At 44.2% G+C, this 26423-nt stretch overlaps 1 protein-coding gene across 1 annotated transcript; it reads right to left on the reverse strand.

Moving 5' to 3' along the window:
* Positions 1-390: 390 nt before the first annotated feature.
* Positions 391-26017, reverse strand: LOC144134716 (uncharacterized). Its single transcript, XM_077667562.1, has 5 exons — positions 25889-26017; positions 11402-11553; positions 10603-10670; positions 2971-3057; positions 391-594 (listed from the first exon to the last, which is right to left on the reverse strand). Exons 1-5 carry the CDS (start codon positions 25994-25996, stop codon positions 461-463), a joined length of 549 nt encoding a protein of 182 aa, XP_077523688.1. The 5' UTR covers positions 25997-26017; the 3' UTR covers positions 391-460.
* Positions 26018-26423: the final 406 nt, after the last annotated feature.

Genomic DNA, 26423 nt, shown 5'->3' on the forward strand with positions numbered 1-26423 from the left:
GGGCCGTTTCTCCGAGGTCCATCAAATCAGCACATGCGTGACGCACGTGCCACGTGATATTATGCGTCCTACCCACAAAGTAATTTGTGAACGTAGAATGTTCGGGTAAAGAAACAGGCCGCTAAGACAGGTAAAGTGCAGTACTTTTTACTCTCGTTTCGCTTAATGACAGTTCGGCGTGATGGGACTGAATTTCGTTGCTGGGTGCTTGGATCTGCAGTAATAATAATCACGAAGCGTAAATATATTTCATGCTTCACAGGGCGTGTCGGATGATAAAATTATTTCCACTGCACTCAAGAGCACAGAAGCACAGCTCTTGAGCGAATGCTTCACAAAGGTCCCAGTCTAGCCATGGAAGCATTATAAAGTGTAGATATTTTGCCGCCAAATGTATTTATTACCCAAAATTTAGTGCTCATAGGCACACACATGCGCGAAATGGTTTTCAGCACAATGACTATTTGTCGGGGTCATCGATGCACGTATCACTTGTGTATTCCGGAACTTTAACATCGCAGGTATCCTCATACTGATCAATGCAGTCTTCAGGGATGTCGTCAACCACTTCTTTACTAACCCACAACATGCACACTGAAATTGCAAGAAAACGTAACTTGAAAATCTCTGACATAAACGATTGGAAGAGATGTTTTACCATTATTAATACTTCGAAGGCGACACGTCACATGCAATATTCTTATTATTTTAAAATAAATGCTACACTTTATAACGACAAAAAGCGCAGTTAATCAAAAGCTGATCCCCCGATAAGGACGAGGAAATGTTTCATGAATAACACTTTGACCTAACAGAAAACATTTCAGAAATGTACGATTCTTTCAATGTTTCTTGTAATTCATAGTGGCTATTGTTCATGCAGCTCATTCAAGGAATTCTACGTCAGCATAACCCTCCAATGCCTAGCAGCCCAATTCATGACATACAGATTCACGAGCGTCTGCTATTCTCTGCATGCGCGTCCAAACAATTGATGTTATTGGTTTCCAGTGGTCTTTGATTAGTTAGCAAATCGTTGGCAGACTGGGAAGAGGCTGTGGGAAGGCACATGAGGCAAGAATTGACGATATTCAACCACTGTTCAAACCTACTTTTCCTTGTTTCTTCGAGCGCTTCTGTAGGAAAAATCGGAGAAAAATCGTCACATTCTTGGGCCCTTCAAGCTTCCTTCCACTGAAAGCAGACGCTTCCATGTGGAAAAACAATAGAATTTTTTTTTTGTTGCAACAGCACACTTTCCTCTAGCTTATTGGGACCTGACATCATAAGTTCTTCTAAGTACAAGATTTTGTTTTGTATTCTGGAGTCCCCTGTCGTAACTAGAGAGCCAGCTCAGTCATGGCAAGAGATACCTTCTCAATAATACAGAAAAATTTATCGCGTAATCGGACCGGCTCTGTCGCATTTTTCGACTTGGTTAGAATGCCTTCAACAATGAATCGTTGATCTGCGTTGTTGCTAGTTCGCGACCACTGCGATTTAGGGAGCATTGTATCTGCCATATAATTAAACTCATTCCTCTCCAGAATTCGTGTTTCTCGGGTTCGCTGTGTTCATTAGGGGCTGTTTATTATCCAGCAGACTAAAGGCCACAATTGTTCTAAAAAATAATGAAACAGCGCCTCCATGAAGCGGAACATTTACACTGAGGATGGAGCGGTAAACCTGAATCGGCCCCTAATAGAACCTTTTTCACCTTGAAATTAGCAATTCGCGAGACGGCATGCCCTCTTCTCCACCTGTCACCCCCTTTCCCACAGAAGCCTCCCATTTTCTTCATTTCGCTCCAAATTGTATTTCTAGCAACGAGGCGCCTACCAGATCCCCAATAAAGTCAATTTTTGCTTACCGAGATAGAGACGAGTCTTATACCAAAACACTATCATTAGACTACGGTCTGCCCCTTTCTGCCCCTTGCGCTGCAGCTTGTTCTTGCAGGAGCATCTTCCATTCGGAGATGCTGCACTCGTGAACATGACAGTAAAGGCCCTGACGTCATGCTCGTTTCGGATAGTTTGCAATCACTGAACATATTTGGGAACATTTGCGGCCTAATGAAAAGTGCCAAATGCTCACTAAACTAGGACGATTCGAAAAAAATGAATTTTATGCGAATGCAACACACTTGTGCTGAAACGTGCGCTGGTTCAGCGATGCTTATTGAAGAGTGCACTCCTTTCTTACAACGCATAAATTGTGCTGTTTTAAATCTGCGGCGACGCGTTTGTTTTTCTGAAAGCAGAAAAGTACATTTCGTATAAATGAGAACAGACTGCCCTGAAAGTTTTGCACTTTAAACTTACAGGTTGATCACGACGCGACTGCCCTGGCAAAGGGGATTCCCATTACTACAAAGTACATAGCCATACTCTGTCCACGCAAGCACAGCTGCTTGTACGACAGATTTCGCGAATAAAAATCCTGGAGCTCGCTTTCCACTTATTTAAGGCTCACTCAATGAAATGAGCCGAATGGCTATCGTCGCGCATATTCTAAATAACATTTTCTGAAACTTCACTGCATTAATTATGATTTTACAAACAACATTTAAATGTAGACACATTAGTTAGATAATGCAGACGTGGTAATTTATTTCGTTTGATTTTTCTTTAATTTTATGGGCATTGAAGGGTTAATTGCTTTGCTAGCTAAAAAATGCACAACTATTATATCTGTGCATTAGAGCTCACCCTTAAAAAATGATATCAAGGAAAACTGCCGTTAAACGCAAGAAAACATAGGATGTCAAGAAGCTAGAGCATGATTTTATATTTCTTCAAATGCCTTTTTTCCCGCTTTTCTCGTAGATGTTTAGAACCATGTTAAATAAAACTGCTTTGCATGAACATTGATAGAATAGTCAAGAAGGCTTACATACACGTCTATACTATGGTCTACATAAGAATCAATGGAATTTAAGAGGCCAGCAATGCAACGCGGAATGCTTACGGTCTTCTCCATTGTAGGGTATTGTAGCCACGAGACAGTTTTTGTAGTTGCTGTAGTGGTAGTGTGCCGTGTACCAATCTTTATCGTCTGTAAAAGACAAACCCTTGTTATTGGGTCATGAAGACAATTGAAGCGAAGAGCACAAGGCGTAATACAGGAGAGAAACTGCATTGCAGAAAAGATTCCGAAATGTATCAAAATAATTAAACTCAGATACTGCCGTCTTTGTTTCCCGAAGCCCAGCAAACGATGTGCAGACGTTTGATCGTTAACCGTTTTTGGTGCAATTACAGCTTTATGACCCATGCCGATAGCCACAAGACCGATAATCTCCCGTTCACAGCAATAATTAATTTTTTTTCTTGGCCGCCGCGGTGGCTGAGTGGTTATGGCGCTCGGCTGCTGGCCCGAAAGACGCGGGTTCGATCCCGGCCGTGGCGGTCGAAATTCGATGGAGGCGAAATTCTAGAGGCCCGTGTGCTGTGCAATGTCAGTGCGCGTTAAAGAACCACACGTGGTCGAAATTTCCGGAGCCCTTCACTACGGCGTCTCTCATAGCCTGAGTCGCTTTGGGACGTTAAACCCCAATAAACCAACCCAAACCAAATCTTCTTTTAATTGGAATATAGAGTAGAACCAATGCGGAAAGCGCAACAATAATTTAAATTTTATGGATCGAAGGCGACTTCAGCCAGCCGGTGTGTTTTTAAAATGTGGGCCGGAGAGTGGTTGGCTCTCGCGTTTATGCAACTGCAGTTGCGACGCAACCGCGCCTTAGCTCTCGAGAATGTCTTTCACCATGCGTGCTGCAGAAGTGACGTGCATTAAGTGTTTATTAGGAGATGGGGGCCTCGTTGTTTGTGGTTCGCATGACGTTGGTGAGGGGTTGCATGACGGAATGCGTGCGGCGAATTGAATACCAGCGATGATGACGCCATAAATTTTCCCAAGGAGGCCGTATGCATACCTTCGCGAACAAACGTAAGTGATTATTAATTATCATGCGACATATTTCCTTTCTTTACACAAACATTCCGCTTCTTTCGGAAACGAAAAAGAGCAACACTGCTAATTTGTTTTCTTTATCTTCGGTGGCTTTTGCTGCTGTTCGAACAACACAACAGTTTCTATTCAACGCGGTCAACGTGTTACGTAAAGTAAGCGCTCGAAGTGGCCGCCATTAGCGCTCACTATACAGTTATGACAGCCTGTAAATGCGAGAAACAGCGTCGGCAGCTCTTCCAACATTTCGTGTTGTGCTCCAGATGGACTGCGAAGCTCGCGTTCACACAAGTGCATAAATAACCGCTTTGTTGTACACGACACCAGATGATGTACTCTGCCGACGTCCTAATTAGCAACCAAGAATACTCCGCACACCACATTCACAGTAATCAAGGTAGCATGTGATGGTTTATTGAATATTTATTATTGTCGGGTGACAAATGCGACAGAATAATTCGGAATATATTATCCTACGTTAATCGAATGCGCCACTTTCACTTTCCTCGGAATCACAAAAAGTGCGAGCCGCTGCTGATAGTAATGCCAGGCGTTTTGTGCAGCGTTAAAGCGCCGCCTGATATCACTCCATGCGCGCTTTGCAGTCCACCCGATGCTTCTCATCAGTTGGTCTCCTCTTTTATATGGATGCTTCCAGTAATTATCTCCATAAGCTGTCGAGTGGTGATGTTCATTTCGCCAGAAAATTATTCTTTATTTCTGGAAAAAAGTAGCTTGATTCAAAAACGATAATCCCATTATGCGGGCCAACGTGATTTACCCTTAGCGTCCTTATAGCCTTTGGAATGATCATCGCTCCAGCCAGTACTGTTCCGAAAGTTGAAAAGTTTTTAAAGAGCACACAATATTTATTAGAGCACAAAAAATGCTAAACTAAAATGTTTGTTGTTGCGTAACTAGATTCAGCGATTTACAGATTTCGAGAGCCCAGAGAGAGAACAGAACTTTAACTGGAGAAAGCAGTTTCGGACGGAGAGATGAAATCGTCAAAATTGCTGCGATATGATGAATTTGGCTGCGCCATGTAAGAGCTAATGCAGGAAAAGTCTTGCACTGCCAACCAAACAATTTATTTCGAATCAATCATGCTTTTGCTTAGATTAGAAAGAAAATCTGCTTGGTTCTACGCCCCTCGTCTATTGCTCGAGAAGAGGGCTCTGCCAAAGTGCTGAATTACAGTATGGGCCAATGCGAAGAAAGCATACGTCAAGCAGCACACAAAAGGGTTTTCACCGACGTTGTTCTCGCGATAGTAGATTTTATAGAAGAATAGAAGAACGCATAGGCACTATTAATATGCTGCAGTAACTTGCAAAAATGTATTTATTTATTTATTTATTTATTTATTTATTTATTTATTTATTTATTTATTTATTTATTTATTTATTTATTTATTTCAGTTACCCTCTTGGCCCAGAGGACATTACAGAGGGGAGTGATACAGTAAAAAAAAATCAGTGCAGCAGATGCAACGAACAGTGGGACAAAAATGTAACAGAGGCTAATGTCATGGTAAAGTATTTGGAGAAAGCGGGATAAAGAATGAAGAAAAAACGACATGTACAAAAAAAAAGAAATAGGCGAATCTGAATACGGGCAAGAACAGGGGATTTTTCTCGTTAGAAAAGCACATGGTAATGCGGGATAATAATCTAAATACTAAACAAGAAACCATAACATCGCATGGAAAACATAGCTAATAAGTCGCAACACTCGTCAGTTCGTCAGTGTCGTTAAAAACAGAGAAAAAAAGTAGAACACAATATCAAACCGCATAAAACACGCAACAATATAACACAAAACTGGAAAACTAAAAAAACGAAGAAAAACGTCTATACGTTATAATGCAAGCATTGATTTTTCTTGAATACTTCGATATTGTTTGTAAGCACTAGCGTGGCAGGCAGACACCACTCTGTTAGTGTTTTGGAAATGATGTAATGAATATTGACAGGATGTAGTGTGGAAGTGGGGGATTCCGACTTTGCACGGATTATCGACGCGCGACGACACGTATGTGGGTGACGTGGTCAGTGCATTTTTCAGAATTGGATTGGTGTGGTTAATTTTGAAGAAAAGACACAAGCGGGAAATTTTTCGGCGCAGCGATAAGGCTGCTATTGATAAAGTTTCTATCATGAGAGTTGCGCTTGATAAACAACCATAGTCACCAATAATAAATTGGGCCGAGCGATTTCGCATCGCTTCAAGGGCATTGGTTAATTCGTAGTTATGTGGGTACAATACTGATGCGGCGTATTCGAGTTTAGTGCGAATAATTTTTTTTATAAAAAATTAGTTACACAGATTGCGGTGCCATAGAAAAAAATCGCGTTTAATATAGCCTAGCATGCGGTTAGCGTTTGCTATAATAGAAATAATGTGCTCATTCCAGGTCTGGTTCGACTTTAGAATAACGCTGAGCTGCTTATAAGATCTTACTGATGTTAGTGAAGCATGACTAAGGCAGTAGGAGGGAGGTCATACTATTCCGCGGTGTGAAAAATGCATTAGTTTACATTTCGTCGCTTTAAGTGTCATATGCTATGCTAAGCACCAATCGGAAATAACATTAAGATGACTTTAAAGTACAGCCGTATCGTTACTAGTCCTTATTGCCCGGTAGATGACACAATCATCAGCAATAAGTCTGACTGAAGATTTAATATTGTTTTGTAGATCGTTAATGTGGATGAGAACTAAAAGAGGGACGAGCACGGAACCCTGTGGGACACTTGAGGTAACAGAAAGTGATGACGACATGTAACCATTAGCGCGCACGAAATAGGAGCGGTTATTTACAAAGCATTAAATTCAGGCTAGTATATTCTGGTCAATATTTAGTTTGCTCAGTTTATAAAGAAGTCTGTGGGACACTTTGTCATAAGCTGGACGAAAATCCATATATATGCAAATAATTTCGAACCCCTCACAGAGTAAATAATTAATCTGGTTTGTAAACGCCACTTATTAAGTTTCACTAGGAATGTTTTCTAGGACCATGCTGAGAGGAAGAGGAAAATGACATCGATTCTAGATAGCTTGCTATGTGAGAGAAGATGACGTGTTCCTTGATTTTGCATGATATAGAAGTTAAAAATATTGGTCGATAGTTAGCTGCAACGTGTTTATCAGCGGATTTATGAAGCAGTACAAAGCTGCCAATGTTACAGTCGTCAGGCAACATCCCAAGAAGAAGCAACTGTGCAAATATCTTGGATAATGCAATCACGGAATGTCTTTGTGCCTTTTAGCACGTTGCCACTGATATTTTTTGGGCCACAAGAAGAAGACAATTTTAAGCGGTCTATTACATTCAACAAATCATCATAGTCCAATATTATTGCATCCATCGGAAATTTAGAAGAACTGTTGCGGATGAGAATAGGGGAATTAGGGTCATAAGAAAAGGCTTCGGCGAAGGTTTCATTTGTACTATTTTGGACTGTGAGTCGAGCAGTGATAATGTCGGGTTGTGTGGTTGCTCGATAATGCTCCAGAATTTTTTGGTATTGCTTGATAGAAGCGATGGCAGTGTTATGTTAAAAAAATTTGTTTCGCCTCCTTCAGTGCTTTCTTATAATTACAGACGGCTGTCTTTAGAGCCGACCAGAGGTCCAGCCTTTTCGAATATTTTGCTTTCGAGAAGAGCCTTCTCACGTTTCAGCGTCTGGTTGTGCTATCGGGAGTGCCGGATAGTAACTATAATTTTACGAGAAATGTATATGTTTATTCGGTAAAGAAGCTTATTTTTGAATATCACCGAGTTCTAATTAAAAAATTTCTCTTCAAATTTGTCAACAGGGCCCAAAAAAAAAAACGTCGAGATCATGGTTAATTGCGGAAATATTCGCCTTAGAAAACTTGGAGATTGTCTTCTTTTTGTTTCGCGATGTAGCTACTTGGAGGTTTAGCGTAATATGCAAGAACATATGGTCACTTATTCCAGGCATATACCTTATACTAGAAACCAGATCGGGAGTAGTGGTAAGCTCAGTTTCTAAATGCCTGCATGAAATTTTGCATTACTCTACTTCAATCTAAAGAACATACGCGAAAATTTTTGGAGTGAGGCCACCAGGAAATAAACAAATTGTGTATGCAAAGCTTTTCCTTGTGCAAACAAATTGCGGGTCCGTAGTGCGCATGTAGAATTCGTTGTGAAAATCTTTACGGCTAGCGTGCTCACGTTATTCCAGACTTAAGTGTTAAAGCCTTTGCGGGCATTCCGTGGGTAGAGTTGGCAAGAAGGCTGTTGATCAAATACATCGTCATTCATTTGCTCGAGAGCAAACGTGCAGAGACATGTCAATGTCGAGAGACATTCAGACGTCTAGCTCAGAAGTAGTCATAACGTTTTAGACAGGTTAATGATTTTGTAGTTGAGAAGTGTAACGTTGGCATATCATCAACATAGGACCCATACCGAAAGATCCCAGATTGCTTTCTTTCTGTCTCACTTCATTTTTTTTTTGTTTTGAATATATCATCTTCGTAAAATAAAGCTTCCTAATTCACTCGTATTACCTCTAAATCATTGCTGAAAATGCTCTTCCGGACCATCCATGGTTCAGCTATTGAAGGTCACTGCCACTAGATGACGCCACAGAAGCTGGAGGGACGTTTCAGTTCTCACGATAAACTAAATGTGTCGCTGATATGACTAAAGGCAGGGTGCCTGTGCCTTTAAGTTGCGAAAGGAGAAGTTGACGATCTGCTGTGCACAAATGACTAAGGTTTTACAGCGAGAGCTGCTAAAGTCCCGGCGCCTATATTAAGCATCGGCGCTTGTAGCTGTAGTAGAAGTAGCTGGCGTGACCGGAGTGCGCTAACCGCCATAAGCACTCACCGGATCATCATCATCATCGTCATCACCAGCCTGACCACGCCCACTGCAAGGAAAAAGCTCTCCCATATCTCCCCAATTTATCCTGACTTAGGCCACCAGCGGGCACGTTACTCCATAAACTTCATAATTTTGTCCCACCACCTTACTTTCTGCCTTCCCATGCTGCGCTTTCCGTCGCTCGGAATTAATTCCTTTACGCTTAAAGAGCATCCGTTATCTTGCCTTCACATTACATGCCCTGCCCAAGCAAATTTCTTGCTCTTGATTTCAACTAGGATGTCGTTAACACGAGTCTGTTCTCTCACCCACCCTGCCCTCTTCCGGCCTCTTAACACTACACCTATCATTTTCCTTTCCATGCCTCGCTGAGTGTTCCTCAGTTTTGGACCAACTCTTTTCGTCATCAAGATGAGTTGTTGGCAGGTTGGTTCATTGTAGCGTAAAGATAAGTTTCGCAAAAGGAATATTCACATGAGAGAAGACGGGACAAGCGCAAACTAACAACTGATTTAGTCAAAGAACAAAAGCGCTAATTAAAGAACAGACTTTTTTTTAGTTTACACTCTTTATGCTTGTGTTACCTTTTTGTGCCTGCGTTCATATGCATGAATTTATATCTCTGTTATTTGAATAAATCACTTGTTTGGCCTTGTCCCGTCTTCTCTCTTGTGAATGTTCATTTTGCACAACCCTTCTTTTCGTTATTCTCCACGTTTCTACCCATAGGTGAGAACCGGTAAGGTACAGCTTTTATATACATTTTTCCGAAAAGATGTTGGTGAATTGCCCTTCTTGAGCAGAGAGAATATGCCAAATGCTCTACACCCCATACATGTTATTTCGTTCTCGTGATTGGTATCTGTAGTGACTACCTGTCCTAAGAATATATATTCCCTTATTACTTCCTGCCCATCGCTACCAATTGAAAACTGCTGATCACTTCTGAGGCCGTTGAACGTTACTTTGGTTTCCTGCATAATAGTTTTTACAGCTACCGTTCTGCTCTGCCTAACCCATTGGTCATGCTTTGCAGTTCATCTCTTGAGTGACTTAGCAAGGCGATGTCATCAGGAAATGGCAGATTAAAAAGGTATTCCCCATTAGTAATTATCCCCAACTTATCCCAATTTGGGGCTCTAATACCTAGTGTAAATACGGGGTGAATAGCGGTGGCAAGATCGTGTCCCCCTGCCAGACATCCTTAATGAAATTTTATTGCAGTGTTCGTGGAGGACTATGGTAGGTGCGGAGCCATTATACAGACATCATGAAATATACCTACATAATGTCTTTTACGCCCTGATTGCGCAATGCCTGCATGACTGCTGAGGTTTCGCCTGAGTGAGATGACTTCTGGGATAGCTACTGTGAAAGGATGAGGATTTTTGCCACGAGGTCATTGATAACGCTAGTGAAAGGAGCCGTGGGAACCAATCACGTTGAGTTTTACGAAGCTAGTGACGTCATTTGCGGCAGCGCAGTTCTTTTTCCTCGCAACTCTTCCACTCATTTGACGACGGCGCCAAACGTAAGCATAAACCGCTTATTTCCAAATCATGCATTTTCTCCCCCTCTTTTAACGCATCTTCACAATGTTCACTTCACAAAGTTTCCTTCATAACTGTCACGGACAGGTAGAGAAGCGGTACTTTCAGTGTGAGTGCACCTGGAAATTCATCTTAGCCTTGCAGAAACGAAAACATATGAAACCCATCTCAGTCCGACCGCAATAATATTCGTTATAAAATCCTTCTACTTACCGTCGTCCAGTGTAAACAACACGTCGTCCACGGTATTTCCAGGTATTATGTGGAACGCCGACTGCTTTCTGCAAAAAGTGAATTTTTTTATGCAGGCTTTAAAATTAACCAGCCCTTCTCAAACAATAATCCGTAGAAATCTGTCTATACCAACTAGCCCTAATGGCTTTTTCAGAAAACCTTTCCTGTGGGCTGAAAGGCCGTCCGTAGATGTAAAATGAATCTTATGATTGTTGTAGCGAACCCTAAATATTTATATATTAAATCCCGTTTTGCAAAATTTTCGTGCAAGGCCAGATGGAATTGCGATAAATAACATGAATGTGATGTCAGAATACCAAATGACCCACGAGTGCCTTTTTTTAGACAATTATAGAACATCAGCACGGTGATAATTACGGAATTTGAGATCATGTGTAACTTTATTTGCTCATCATCTTGTGTTATTTATGCACATCGTACTCCTTCTGCCAGCAGGAGTATATCGCCTAAGCGCTGCTGCCTGTTTCCTTCTGGCTTCAATCCTGAAGTAGCTCCTGTCTTCATCGTCATTTTTTATTGCATTTTAGCTCTCTTTTCGTAGTTTGTGCTACTCGACATAGAAAAGCATCTCGTTTTTCTATTCTAATTCAGACGATACTATTACGTGCTGAAGAAATAGAGACCAATTAGGGATTGACTGGTTACTTATCTGTGTTATGCGATGGCGATCTAGAGTATGCCCCTACACTTTAGACAGCATTCCTTTTTAGAACCATCGATATGAGTGTTACCCTGCGCAAGCCAGTAAGAGAATTACTTCTCTGATCCTGCAAGGCCTTTGAGATGCCAGACGTAGGTAGCCACCTTCTGTTCGTTGTCATAGCGGGTCCTCGTTGCACTGAGGCACTTGAAGATCGGACTGTCGCTGGACGTGTACATTGCCACAAGGCTTGGGAGTGAGCCAATCATCTGCATAAAGAAGGCACAGGATATTCCTTTTTGAATAAACAAGGTGTACACCCAAGCAACACAGATAATTGGCCCAATAGTGGATACGTATTGGCAAAGGCTGGTTCTACAGAGGCCCGCAGTGAAACCATTTATTTGCAATATTGGGTCGATGAACTGTGCTGCTTGGGCATTAAACTAAGAAAAGATTACGCCACTGCAGGAATAGTTACTTGCTCTATAATGTTTTCGCCTCGTCGATACACAAGAAACTACACGAGGAAGGATGTCACTAAAAAACCTTTATGCACTCTATTCGCTACGTAATTTCTAAGCATCAACGTGGAAGTAGCGATGACGTAGCGTATAATCTGTCTACATATGACTGTAGCCTGTTTTCAGCGACTCGGCGCAAATATTTCATTTTCTTAGCATTTAATTACCAATGCTGTCACGATATCCAGGTGATGCCTGCCAGAACGAACACACTACCGTTTGTCCTGGCATATTTACAAAAATGACGAGCCAAAGACACGCCACGAACAAAGTCATCACAAATGAACAGAGCTAATGGGCACGGTGCAAGCACTGGCAACAACACGTGCCACGGTGGCCACGTGCGCCTGCTCGAATGCGCAGAGAAAACATCAAAAAGATGCACACACTGTGCATTCCAAACAAATAAAAAGATAGAAAGTTTATGAAAGCAGTCCTTATGGTAATCTCGCAATGACATTGCCCATTCATGGGCGGATAAAATTTGTCTCTGGTAGGGTGCATTTATTCAAGTTCTTGCTTTCCTTATTTTGGCTCTCTGCGTACGGGATTAGCGCCAACGTTTAGCAATGCTGTTTTGTTTGGCGTTGCACTAATTGCAAGCTAATACACGAGCAATGACCCTTTCCGTTATCTTCCAGCCGCCGCTGTGGCTCAGTGGTTATGACGCTCGTCTGCTGACCCGAAAAACGCGGGTTAGAACGCGTCCCAAGTAGTCGAAATTCGGTGGAGGGAAAATTGGAGAGGCCCTTGTACTGTGCGATGTCCGTGCACGTTAAAGAACCTCAGCTGGCCCAAATTTCCGGAGTCCGTCACTATGGCGTGCTTCATAGCCTGAGTCGCTTTGGGATGTTAAACCCCTCTAAACCATGAAATGTAAACACAAGCTTCTAAGACCTGCGTGCCAGAGGGTATTTCTTGGTGCAACATCCGGCGTTATCGCTTAGGCAGATGTGGTTGGTGCGATGCGCTCCTATTCTTTCAAGCTATTTCGTGCTTTTTTTATTTCAGTATACTGTAGGACAGATTGGCTCAGGCAGGAGAGGCATAAAATAAAAACATCACACATACAAAATAATGATGCACACATTGCATGACACGCAAAGAAAGCAACAGATATGACTCAAAAACACCCAAATGACACAACAAAAAGCACAACAGCTTGAGAGATTTGACTACAAAGCGCTAGGTATATCTAATTTAGCAAATAATTTTTAATTCTCAACTGAGCGACAACGTTCTCACACTACTGGCTGGGATTAACGCAAAGCTAGAAATGCTTATGCCACTTGTGGAGACGGTTTGCTGCATTGAAGAATCTATTGAGCTATTTATTATCTACCAAATACGACGATGTGCTCAGGCAGGTGTCTAGGCACGACTTAGAACTACAATCCGTAAAGAAACGCCTCGAGGTTGTCGAAAAAGCTGAATTGTCTGCTTGTGTAATACAGCTCAAAGGCGAATTGAACAAATTTGAATGGCACAACCGGAAGCAAATTCTTGGAATTTATGCAATTCAGGAAACGGGAAACGAGAATCTTGTTGTGAAAGTTAATGAAGTTGAGTCAAAATTTGGTGTTACCTAACTCCAGGCTAGCGAAGTTGTTGCACTACACAGGCTTCCAGCGAAACAGGGAAAGCAGCGTGGCACAATAATTAGGTTCGCCAGCCAAGAAACTCGAGATAACTGGCTAAAGAATGCGAACAATTTCAAAGATCCGGAATGAAAGCTGTCTGTTGTTGTGAACATGGCGCGGGACAACAGAGACCTGCTATCAATGGCCAAAACGTGGACAACTGAGCACGATTATCGGTACGCCTAGAACAGAGATGGCCGCGTGTACACAGGGCGCCAAGATCGGGAACCGAAGTACGTTATCCATTGTGAGGGGTACTTGCGAGACCTTGTCCGATGATGATTGGTCGATGACAATGTTACAGTGGTTTTTTGGGGGCGATTGCTACAAAAAGGTACGAAGCTATAAGTGGGTTATAGAATGACCCTCTTTTGTCTTGGAACCTATTTTGTTTGTTTTCACGGCATCTTAGGTCTGCTGTGAGTAAGGCTGCTGCTCTAGAACTTATGTTTGAAGAGCTAAATGTGATAGAGGTCTTTATGCTGAAAGAAACGTGGTGTGCTAATGAACAAGTTGTGATTAACGTACGAAATAACAGCACGTATTCTGAGAACCGCTCATACAAGCGTGATGGTGGTGTCTGTATTTTAGTTAGTGAGTAAAAATATGGAGTTCAATATGAAGCAAAAGTTTTCTTTGGCAATACCGGACTATGAAATCGTTTGTTTGATATCTGGTAGTACCGTATTTGCTGCCTGTTATCGTCCTCCTAAACGGCTGTCTTGAGCCATTTTATGCTTTTTTTCAGCTGTTTTCTGAACTTCGTAAACAGAAATAAGCACGATGTGGAAATAGGAGGCGACTTTTACATACGCCTGCTGGCGGACGGCGCGACAGCTAAAATTTTTTGTCATTTCTGCAAATGGATGCTCAGTGCGATTAAAAAACCAGCGAGAGTTACTTCCACTATCCAATTTTTAGTTGATATTTTAATTAAAAAATTGGCAGTGACCAGTTCCATTCCACAGTTTTTTTTGCTACGAGATCAGTGACCATCTTCCAATTCTATTCGCGGTTAAAGCAAGTATGAACAGCGCCCTGCAATACCCCGTATGTTTAAAAACGTAACTTATAGAAACGTTGCGGCTTTCAAAGGAGCCATGATGTGAACTGGCATGATGTCAATTTTGACGATGCAGAAACGGCATACAACATATTTTTTTCAAGAACTTGTCCACATCTACGAAACACACTTTCTAAGTAGAAAGGATAATAGAGTAAGGAAAGCACGAAAAGAATAGATTACTCCAAAACTGCTGCGGTAGATTGGAACACAAAACAAGATCTTTAAGTTTTCTGGAAATACGTGAGTCAAACTCTTTCACAAAGCTTAAAACTTACAGAAACGAACTGAATAAAGAATTACGAGAGGCCAGGAATCGCTATTATTACGCCGCGTATGAATCTTGTTGTGGGGACTCGAGTAAGACGTGGGAAAAAATAAACGCACAATGATGTGCACGAGCCATGGTTCATCTCCGGCTGAGATCGTCATAGATAATGAAACTGTAGTAGTAAAGGACATGTGTGAAGGTTTCAATGCATTTTTTCGTGAAGCGAAACCTGCAATGCAATTCATCTATTCCGGAATACGCTGAAATTCCTTATAATCCCCGATCCATGTACATAAATCCAACTACTTGTACTGAAGTATGCTCAGTTTTCATGGCCATCAAAAATAGGCGTTCATGTGACTCTGATAATGCTCAGATGAGACCTGTGAAGTTTCCAATGAATATTTTAGCTCCTGTTCTGACTGCTATACACAACGCGTGCCTTCTAGTCGCTGTTTTTCCTCGGCGCATGCAGGTAGCGAAAGTTACTGCTCTAGTCAAGAAACGCGATATGTTTATCCAATTATAGGGCAGTGCCTCTTCTGCCAGTATTCTTGAAAGGACTTGGAAAGGTAACTCATAAACGAATGTCTTCATTCTGCGAAGGTCATAATCTAATGTCTGACGCTCAATACGGTTTCACAAAGAACAAATCCACAGAGCTAGCATTTCTACATCTGAAAGAACATATTTTACAAAATTTTGAAAATAGTGAACTCGTACTGGGATTATTTATTGATTTTACTCAGGCTTCTTACTGCACTAATCATAACCGGCTTTAGATTTAACTGGACAGGTATCGTTTCCAAGGGCCCGTTCACTCATTACTTACCTCTTACCCGTATCTTTTATACCGCAAACAGTATGTCAGTGTGAGAAACAAGGAATCCCCAGTTATGCAGATAATGGCGGGTGCATCGTAAGACAGCATCTTAGGACCTCTTTTTTAATTTGTATATTAATGGTGTTCTGAAATCATCTACCGATTTTTCCTTTGTATTTTATGCTGATGACGTGGCACTGCGCTTCTCTTTCATATCAACCGAAAAAAATAGTCCATCATGCAGACGCTGCATTTAGGGCACTTCAGTCCTGGTCTGTCGATATATATTTAATGGTACATGCAAAAAAAGCAAAAGCAGTTTTAATTAGAGCATGGAATAAAGACGTAGTGTTTGCACCCTATGTCTAGCTTCGAAGGTAAAGGATAGAAATTGTCGAAACCATAAAGGTAATGGGAGTTAATTTCAAATGTCTCCTGAGATGGGACAACCACGTAAATGATGTAATAACAAGGCTATCAAAAACTGTCGCCGTTATGAATCGGCATCGTTACTCGGTGCCGACTCAAGATAAATCGCTGCTGTATACATCATTATTTGTGTCGTATTTAAACTATGGCTTTTTTGTCTTGGGCATAACCACTACAGTAAATAAACGCATTTTTTTCGCTGCAGAAACGTGCATTACGTTCCATTCACAATCTTGGTTTTAGGCCTCACACTGCTCATTTGTTCCAAAAATAGAGCATGGTCAGAATGTTTCAACTTTATGATGTGAAACTAATACAGAGGTATGCAAAGGACACTATAAAAAATCTTGACAGCCTACTCAGCCTTGCTAATCTCACACGCAATGCGCCAATCTTTCGAAGTCGACAACCTCAACTTTGGGACGTTCCTACGTGTAGAACGAACTTTGCCTTACATAGCATACTAAATACATTACCGCGCCTTCTCAACATACTTGATGCACAAGTTGTTGGCGTATCGAAATTATCATTAAAACAGCTTAGAAGAATCATTTCCTGGACTTAATCTCCTGTTTGCATCTGATGTATGGGTTTTTGCGAATGAGCATGCTTATTTTTCAACGGGCGGCTCTCTGGCTTTTTTTTTCTCTATACAAGTGTTTCCTGCTTTTGAATGTACATTATAGCCAATGTATTTGAGCTCATTTTGTCATATATTTCCCCTGTGTACAGTTAAAAAAATTGCTGATCTAATGTGCGAATTATTCTGTGTTCTAGATAACTTGCTGCCCACAAATACTATATGTCTGTTTGCCGTTGCGGCCAGTGTAACAAGGGGTGGTGGGTGTCTTAAGCTCCAAGTTCAGCTTTTTTCACACCCCTTATTATGTAATTTATGGGAAATAAAATTCTTATTATGATTATATTAAAAATGTGGTCCTCGTACCTGAAAGCCTTGAGTATTTTAACCTCGTCAAACGTATCGGATAAATCCCTGTCAATGTGTGCAAGAAAAATGTTGCACAACGCTGGAACCACGCACAAACCTAAACATATTCCTTGTGGCTCTGCCGTTGCGCAGCATTTGCAAGTAGCGTCTGTCTCGTCATCTCTTCCTCTGTGCTGTCCCGTTTGGCTCTTTGTTTTTCTACAAACCACGCACCAACTCGCCCCTCAGCGTGTTTGCTGCAGTACCCTTCTGATCCGAGTCAACAGACCAAATGCAACTCACTGCCTAGCTGACATGATTGTAGCTCTGTTCGTGTATTTTTCCGCAAAAAGTTGTTTCAGGCAAAAAAAATTTTTGAAGTTGAATCCCATTACCGCCGACTTGTCGATTCATGTAAGTGCACTGCACGGCACGCTTTCGACACTTCTTAAGAGGCATAGGCACGCCGTTTTATGCTGTTCTTAGGAGGACACTGCGTAATGCAGAAGCAGGTTGTTTCCTTCGAGAATAAGTTAATGTATAAGCTCAATGTCAGCATACGCTCTCGATTTTGTCCCGCATGCTTACGCAACGCGCGCCAAAGCAGGCTTTGTTTTCGCGCGTTTTTACAGCAAGCTTGGCCATGTTTTGTAGCGATAGCTGCACTAAGCTAGCATTTCGAGCGTTCAGCGTGGCGGCGCCGCCACGCTGTCACGTGATTGGTCACGTGGTGCGGAGCAGCTGCTGGCGGCGCGGCGCGCCGAAGAACCCGAGTTGCGGGGGAGGAGAGAGGGAGGACGGAGTGAATCACGTCCGGAGGCGAAGATGAAGAAGGAACGCCCAGCGAAACCGAGCGGCGAAAGACGAACTTCGCAATTTCGACTGAGCGAGTTCTACTCAGCCAGCTGTACCTGTCGCGCAACTCCAGGTATAACCAGACATAAACCACTGCCATTTTTTTGTAGCGATAGCTACAGTAGGCTAGCTTTCGTGCCTTCAGCGTGGCCAGCCCGTGGCCCATGGCGGTGCCGTGGCTGGTCACGTGGTACGTGGTTGGTCACGTGGTACGGAGCAGCTGCCGGTTGAGCGGCGCGCCGGCGAAATCGAGTGGGGGGAGTGGAGAGGGGAGCGGGGGAGAGAGAGTGAATCACGTCCAGGTACGGAGACGAAGAAGGAACGCCCAGCGAAATGGCGCGGCGAAAGACTGACTTTGCAATTCGACTGAGCGAGTTCCACTGGGGCCAGCTGTTGCTATCGCGTCGCTCCAGGTTTAACCAGAGCTAAAGCACAGCCATTTTTGCAGCGATAGCTACATTACGGTAGCGTTTAGAGCCTTCAGCGTGGCAGCGCTGTGGCCAGCCTGGCGGCGCCGTCACGTGGTCACGTGATTGGTCACATGGTGCGGAGCAGCTGTCGGCGGCGCGGCGCGGCGGCGAATGAGTGGGGAGGGGGGGTGCGGGGAGTGGAGAGCAGGAGAGAGTGAAACACGTCCAGGGACGAATATGAAGAACGAACGCCCAGCGAAACGGATCGGCGAAAGGCTGACTTTGCAGTTCGACTGAGCGAGTTCCACTCGGCCAGCTGTAGCTATCGTGTCACTCCATGTTTAAATAGAGCTAAACCAAATCCTATTTTCTGACCTGTACAGTTCCAGCTAAGAAGTTATTTTCTGAGGCACCACTTATCAAGGTAAGTGCACTGCACCAATTATTTAACTGATAATTGCAGTTCACGGGCTCTGTTTCCGCTATAAGACACACGTGGAACAGCGGAACAGAAAATTGATTGACAAAGCCATGACAGGAGAGGCATCAGTTTGTTGCTTCAGCTCAGTAAATTTAACTTAGAAAGACGAAGTAAAGTTGGTACCACAGCTGTGTGAGCGCACCTCAGAATTTCGTCAAAAGCAACACCCTGGTAGTGGCAGCAGGTTCGGCTCTCGTACTATCCGAAGACGATTCAGAAAAATTGGCTTTCTTGCCTCGAAAGCCGTCACAATAACCAGCCAGTTCGCTTTTTCTGTGGATATCTGTAGCCGTCGACTACCTCGTTGTTTTTTTACAGAAAAAATTCAACAACAAGCTTGCTGGAGTATAATCTGTACACTCATAACATTGAACGCAATGCGTGGTTCACATTTACTTAAGCACAGTAAGAAACTGCGGCATAACTTTGTGGGGACCTGCCCCGCTGTCCCCTTTGTAGGCTTTCCCACGATACACCGTGCAGCAACAGCATAGCCTCAAGGGAGGGGCGCATTCGCTGGTTAGTTACCGTAACTAACAAGGCAGAGCGCCAGAGAGGTTGTTTGCGCACGCGCGCGGGACCTAGCTTACAGCATCACTCTCTTCGGCGGGGATCGTCGGCGCGAGGGGACGTTTCACACGAGGCTCCGCTCTTCGCCAGCGGGGCGGGGAAGCGGGGGGGGGGGGGGGGGGGAGACATGCTCCCGTATCTCGTCCTGTCCGGCCTCGGAGTATCCCTTGCCCTAGCGTGGGCGAACATTCGCTCGTAACCTTGCTGGTGAGTTGGACGGCCTCGATTTCTCAGCGTGTTTTGTTGCTAACTGGCGTTATTGTTGCCGCAGCAATAAATGCCTGTTTTTGTCCGCCAGAGCAAGGCCCGCTGTGGTCGAGATACGGTGGGTAGCGTACGCGATCACGGGGTGAGGTAGGGCGGTTTTGAACTCTGTCAAAACGCGGTTAAGAGGGGAGAAAGTGTTTATCTCCCTAAATAAAAACACCATATCTGGCAGCTCAACGTGGGGGCTGCTTTGGAACATCGGACGACTGTCTCTGGTGCGAGGAACGCTTTTTGTCCAGACTTGACAAGTGCTAGGCATAGAGTGAATTTTAATCGCTAGGAGCTGCGGCATGCTTTCTTGAGGGCGAGGTCTATTGCCCTACAGCGTGCTTGAAGTTTTAGACATGCTCAGCTTATTTTTCTTAGTTTTCCCTGGAGTTTATTCACGAGAACCATATGGGCTGCATCGTGGGAGCGCGAGGCCCAGCGCCCGCGGGGTTGCCGAGCCCGAAGCGAGGGAGTATGGAAAGCAAGTGGGTAGTCCCAGTTTTCTGTATATATTTTTCTCGGCCGTCTTTTTCGGCTCTGGGAGTAGCGGCTCTGGGAGCCGGGTGCCGTGGGGCCATGAATGCCGCTACGAGTTGGCTGGTGTTGCAGCTCGACACCGGGCGCTCCGACAACGTCCGATACGGTGGGCGCCGACCTCTCGGAAGCTGCTTCGTGCAGTAAGCAGAGTATGACCACCCCACAAAGCTGCTGTCTCCTCGCGGTTGCGCGCACGCAACCCGTCAAAGGTGTTTGTTTTGTTTATGATCGTTGTCAGTGGTAGTCGGGCCTAATGTTTTTCGGAGCTGCCTGCACCACGTCAGAAGAGGCACGACCACCGGACCGTGGTGTTGGGAGGGGTGCAATTTGCTGCCCTCCTGTTTTTTTAGCCTCGCATGAACTGAGCACTCTCGTTCAACTCATGAAAGGGCTTTGTTCACTCTAACTTTGCGTTTGCACAGCCGCCCGACAGATTTTTGCTAGCGATTTAGGCATTGTGCACGATCGAGGCCCTTGCGGATGCCGTTTCTCCTCCCGTGACCTACGTTGAAGGCATTCTGAGAGCGTTTCGGCAATGTTGCAGATCCGGTGCAGCCACCCTGGCTTGCTGTTCGGTGCACATTGTCTCGCTTCCACCTGCTGCGATGGAGCAGCCTGTATCCTCTTCGCCGCATACACCCGCGGCAGCTGTGGCGAGACCAGTCAGCATACACCTCCGGCTGCCGTTACCCTGGCGACTACTGAAGAAACCTGGCCGGCAGTTTTCAACTGGCCTTCTCCCCCCGGGCTTGCGGACACGGAGTCCACGGGCCGTGCGAGTCGTCCCAGCGGAGACCTTCACGATACCTTCGGAACACCGCGGAAGTCTGCGTGGACGCTGTTGGCGTGACCTCCGTCGCAAGACCTGCCTCGAGTGCGCGAAAGCAAGAAGACTGCTCCATAGCATTTACTTTCAGGCGCATGGGTCTATTTAAGGTTGGGGGGATGTGGAGACCTGCCCTGCAGGCCCCTTTGTAGGCTTTCCCGCAATGCACCCTGCAGCAACAGCATCGCCTCAAGGGAAGAGCGCATTCCCTGGTTAGTTACCGTAACTAACAAGGGAGGGCGCCACAGAGACTGCGCTCGCGCTCGTGGGACCTAGCTTACACTCTCTTCGGGTGGAATCGTCGGCGCGAGCGGATGTTGCGCAAGGGGGTGCGCTCTTCATCAACGGGGCGAAGAAGTGGCGGGAAGACTGGCTCCCGTATCTCGTCCCGTCCGGCTTCGGAGTATCCCTTGCCCTAGCGTGGGCGAACATTCGCTCGTAACCTTGCTGGTGAGTTGGACTACCTCGATTCCTCAGCGTATTTGGTTGCTAGCTGGAGTTATTGTTGTTGTAGCAATAAATGCCTGTTTGTGTCAGCGAATGTGCCGTTTCTTTGTTCCGTGAGAGCAAGGCCCGCCGTGAACGACGTGTGCTCCGTAGCGTACGCGATCACGGGGTGGGGTGTGGCGGTTTTGGATTGTGTCAGCCGCGGTTAAGCGGGGGGAACGTATTTATCTCCACAATTAAAAACCCCATAACCTATAGCATAAATCAAGTTTTATTATTAACACCTACACCAAAAACACATGCCGTGTACTTGACTGCGCTGAATTCTCCGCTCGTAGGCCAAATTCATTTTTCTGTATATGGGATAAGGGCAGTAATGCATCAGCTCTTTTAAGGGAAATAAGTGCTGTTACATATTTCGGGAGCCAAATGAATAGTCGCTCCGGGCGAGAGGTGGGAGAGAACAAGACAAGGCAGAGAGGAGCGGAGGCCAAATACACTCTTCTACGCGCTGCACCGAATTCCACAGCACGAGAGAAGCGCTGGTGTCGGTTACGATGAGAGCAAGGCAGCATGAAGTCCTTGACCAAACAGTGCACGGAAAGTTACGATTTTGTGTGCGCCGCCCTCGTGTTGTGCAAGTCAGTGGTATTGTGGGAAAACCACCATGATGGGTCATTGCATTCAAATTTAAAGGGACACTGAGGAGAACCCTATCAAAATTTTTTTGTTAGCAATATCTGATAGTTCGGCATTTCATGGCTTTGTTGACGCTTGTCCGGGAGCGAAAGATGCATTTATTTCAAAGAAATTTGGATTCGAAGTTGAAAAATTTTTTCCCGCCGCTCCGATTCAAACTCGAGAACTCTTATGACGACACAGAACGGAGTGACGTGAAACGTGACGTAAACGGAGACTCCGTGATTTCTGGTGGGTAGCGGTGCGGTGCGCAACCTTCCTTTGCAAGCCTCAGACATTCGTGACTTCCATGAAGTAAGGAAAATTCCTCCATGGTGGCGCCTCTTGTCCTAGGAAGTCATGACGCTTGTACTTGCGAGATTGGCCTGTGGCGGCGATACCTGTATTTTGGTTCTTGCTATTTTCTACATTACAAGAGCTCTGTTTTCAGGAAGAGTGGCGTTTTTGTGATCAGAAGCTGGTATTCTATGGATGCAAGCCAACTTCAATTTCTCCTCAGTGTCCCTTTAAAGCATGTTTTTGGTCTCTAAAACAAAGATATCGATTAAACTGGCTGAGCGGTATTACAGTCATAATGGCTATGTAAGGAGCGCATTGTGCACTGTTACTTGAATCACCTTAGTATGAAATATAAGGCTGAATACGTGGCAAGCCGACTTCTCTTCAAGTTTGGAAATTTCTCAATCCTTTATTCTATTTATTAGACTTCATATATATTTTCGAGTAGTACAGGCCCCTGACATAAAGACGCAAAAAAAAGGGATGTGACTGGAGGTCAGTCAGTATCCGAAGACTGAGTTCTAGATGTCATTATCATCGTTGACTCTCCATGAAAAGCCTCGTTCCAAGCACTAGAAACCAAACGCGTCCCCATTGCCACGAAGGAATCCTGTCCAGAGCAGAAGTTTTGTCATTCAAACGAACACAATTCATTGGAAATTTACGAATAGATAAATGAGAATGCCCCAGGCAGCTTAAAGCCTTCCACTCTGTGATGTAATACTTAGTGCGCGTCTCTGTGCCGGAACGGTGCACTAAGTGTGTTGGCTGCCCAGGGCAGTACTTTCAATGGTGGGTAAGCTTCTTTACCACGGGTTCGAACTTGCCCAGAAATATTAAACACTTTTGTATGCTAACGTGACAGACCTGGAGTTCAGTATTTATGTGCCGTGCAAAAAAAATTCTAGAAGCTAATAATTTTTTAAAATCTTTTTAACTACCACCGCCCTCCTGTAATGCCCTTTGTGGCGTTGTGGAGAAAGTGATAAATCAAGTTACATATAGCTATGGGTTGGATGTTTTGGTTTGCACTGGAAGGAAATGACAACTCACGCCGATTTCAGTTTTGTAAGTTTTGGTATTAACCGAGAATGTCAGTATTCTAGGCGTGCAAGATATGGCTCTTGACTACAAGCCACACTCAAAGTTAAACACTGAATTCGGACTGAAGCCAGGGTCGTGATGAGATGATATTGTCGGATAAGAAGTGCAGTTGTCCGATTTGAGGCATTGCTCATCTTGCTTGCAGAGTGCGAACCGCCTCCTCGGCGCCTGCTAGCTAAGCACTCATTGTTCACTATCATCACCCGCTGAGAGCAGTTAGTCAAGTATTTTTACCGACAGCAAGTAGGACACTGATACGAAACCATCCATGGGCGTCTTGAAAATGTAACTTTTCCTTGGTACAGCGGCAACTGATCAGTTGCTCCATGGCTGCCATTATCACCTAGACCAGGGAATGCTCGGCATTCTCATTCAGCCCAGTACAGTAACTCAACGATATGTCCACCTACTTCTTAGGCGCAAGCTTCCACGCGCCATCTTCTCTGCTGGCTATTTATTTAACTTGTGTTGGCTTTTTAAATTGTGATAGTAATTCCATCCAGAAGGAAAGCATGAAGTGGTACCTTTCTAAGTTCATTACTGGTAAACAAAAATTCTGTGCTGACAAACACGCCGAGATAAACTATCAATGACATTTCACCACACAGGTTTGCCACAGAAATAACCGAAAAAGCTAATAGGACATTCGTAGAAGATAACATTGGCCAAAAAGAAACCGAAGCCTTCGTCCTTAGATAAAGACCTAAAAATTCTGTCTAAGTATAAAAAATAAAAAACGAAAAGTTCTAACCCTAAATACAGCTTTTGTGGGAACACTGGAATTGATTATTAGAAACTCCTGGCTTGTTGGTTCTATTTGTGCATCACATCTAACGGGAAACCAGCGTAAAATGATGTACCACGAGAGAAGTGGAAGCGTCGGTGCAACACTCAACATTTCTTTGTTTGAAAATTTTTGAGGGATAAGCACACGCGTGTGTCAGATCCAAATTATCTACGGCGAAGTGCATATCAAATAACACTAGTATGCCCAGAGCTTTATAATTCAAGAGCTTAAACTCCTTATCTGTTACCAGAGTAGGCGAGTGACTAACCCAGTAGGTGACTTTTTTATACTATCACAGACTGCAAGCAAATCATGCTGCTGCTTTTTTGTCCAGGTATTCAGAAAACGCACAGCGAGATGACTCCTTTAGCAATCATAAAAATGGCGCAGGAGGCAGTGCTCTCGTATGCTTTCAGAGCTTTCCAACCGAGATCACATAACACAGCCCGAAAAGTGTTAGTGAGCCGTCTATTCTTCTCACAGAAAAGGGATCGTTTTTTTATGTATTAGGCATTGCAGCTGTCAGCGATATTTAATGTGCATTGCGACTGAACTGTTTTGTTGTCGACATGCGTTTGTTTATCGCAGACCAACTTTGTCGGAATATGAAGGTTACGAGAACATACTTTTCTTTTATTTTTGAGCTGGCTTCGATAATTTAACATTGGCACTATACACTTGAACTCATGCCTAGAAACCAACACCTCAATATTTGCGCGCTTGGTATAACCTTTATCAAAATACTTCACCTACATAAGGAGCTCTCATGGCAATGCGATTTGTATATTAAAATGAGGCAGGAACACCTGTCATGTCTAACAAGGGTAAAAGCAGCGCTAAATTTAACAGAAAACACACAGAAAGACGGAGAGGACTGGCGCTGTGAGGGAAAGAAAGAATGCAGGGGGAGAGTTAGTGAGAGCGGTGTCGGGCGTTTGGGTTATTCTATGATCTTCTTGATTCACTCTCAGGTTTGGAAGACATATTTGATGCAGCGGTTTCGAGAGGTGGTGACGATGCCTTCGTGTGTGCAAAGGCGTCAAGGCGTTGGCTACTAGAGCCATCGGCAGTGAATCTGGTCCGTGGACTCCCATCTGCGTCGAGATCGTAATGATACTTGGGGTGCCATCTGGTGGATTTAAAATAGGTTTTGGGTGGCCATTTGTAAACGGGATGTATTCGGTAGCTTCCTGAAGAACAGTGGTAGTTGTTTAACTGCGCCATCCAGTTGAGGTAAGAGCTAACCGCAGCTGTCATCATCATCAGCCTGGCTACGCCCACTGCAGAGAAAAGGCCTCTCCTATGTCTCTCCCATTAACCCTGTCCTATGCCAGCTGCGCCCACCGTATTCCCGCAGACTTCTTAATCTCATCCGCCTGCCTAACCTTTTGTCGGGCTCATTTTGCCTTCGCATTACATGCGCTGCCCAAGACCATTTATTCCTCTTTATTTCGACTAGGATGTCATTAACCGGCATTTTTTCCATCACCCACTCTGCCCGCTTCCGGTCCCTTAACGTTACACCTATCATTTTTCGTTCCATTGCTCGCTGCGTTGTCTTTAGCTTAAGCTAAATCCTTTTCATAAGCCTCCACGTTCCTGCCCCGTAGGTGAGCACTGGTAAGAAACAGTTGTTGTATACTTAGGAGCTCAACTGACAATTCAGACATACTTACCTTAAAGCTGTCAACCGGCTCGTGAGGATGCCTTAGACGCTTTGCCGAAAACTTGCCAACGTACAGAATCAGGACGAGAAGGCATGGCTGCACCTTGAGCCATGCCATACTGGAACGCAGGTATAGAGAGCACAATATTAGTGGCTGCAGTACTTTCGGCGCTATTTATTGCGCGTGGCCGGAAGGCTTCTGATCTAGACTTCAAATATCAGCTCCACTTCACGTGTCAACGTTTGCGGTATGAGTGGTTGTATTAAATGAAAGAGTGCCTATTTTAAGCGGCGAGGTAAAAACAGCTGGTGGACTGTTCCGCGTTGCATGCAAGCGCTGCAATTCGATTTCAAATATTTTTGGAACGCAGGATGTAGCAGTGGATCTGAAGACCAATTATAAGCTGTCAGTTGCAAGTGGACATTGATATACGTTTATAGAGAGACAAACGGAGATTGGGAACGCTACATGCGGGACAATTTTTTATAGTTTTGCTTTATTTTATTTAACTGAGTTGTATTCTGCTTTCGCAGAGCTTGCGCGA

The sequence above is a fragment of the Amblyomma americanum genome, chromosome 5, assembly GCF_052857255.1.
Source record: "Amblyomma americanum isolate KBUSLIRL-KWMA chromosome 5, ASM5285725v1, whole genome shotgun sequence".
NCBI lineage: Eukaryota > Metazoa > Arthropoda > Arachnida > Ixodida > Ixodidae > Amblyomma > Amblyomma americanum.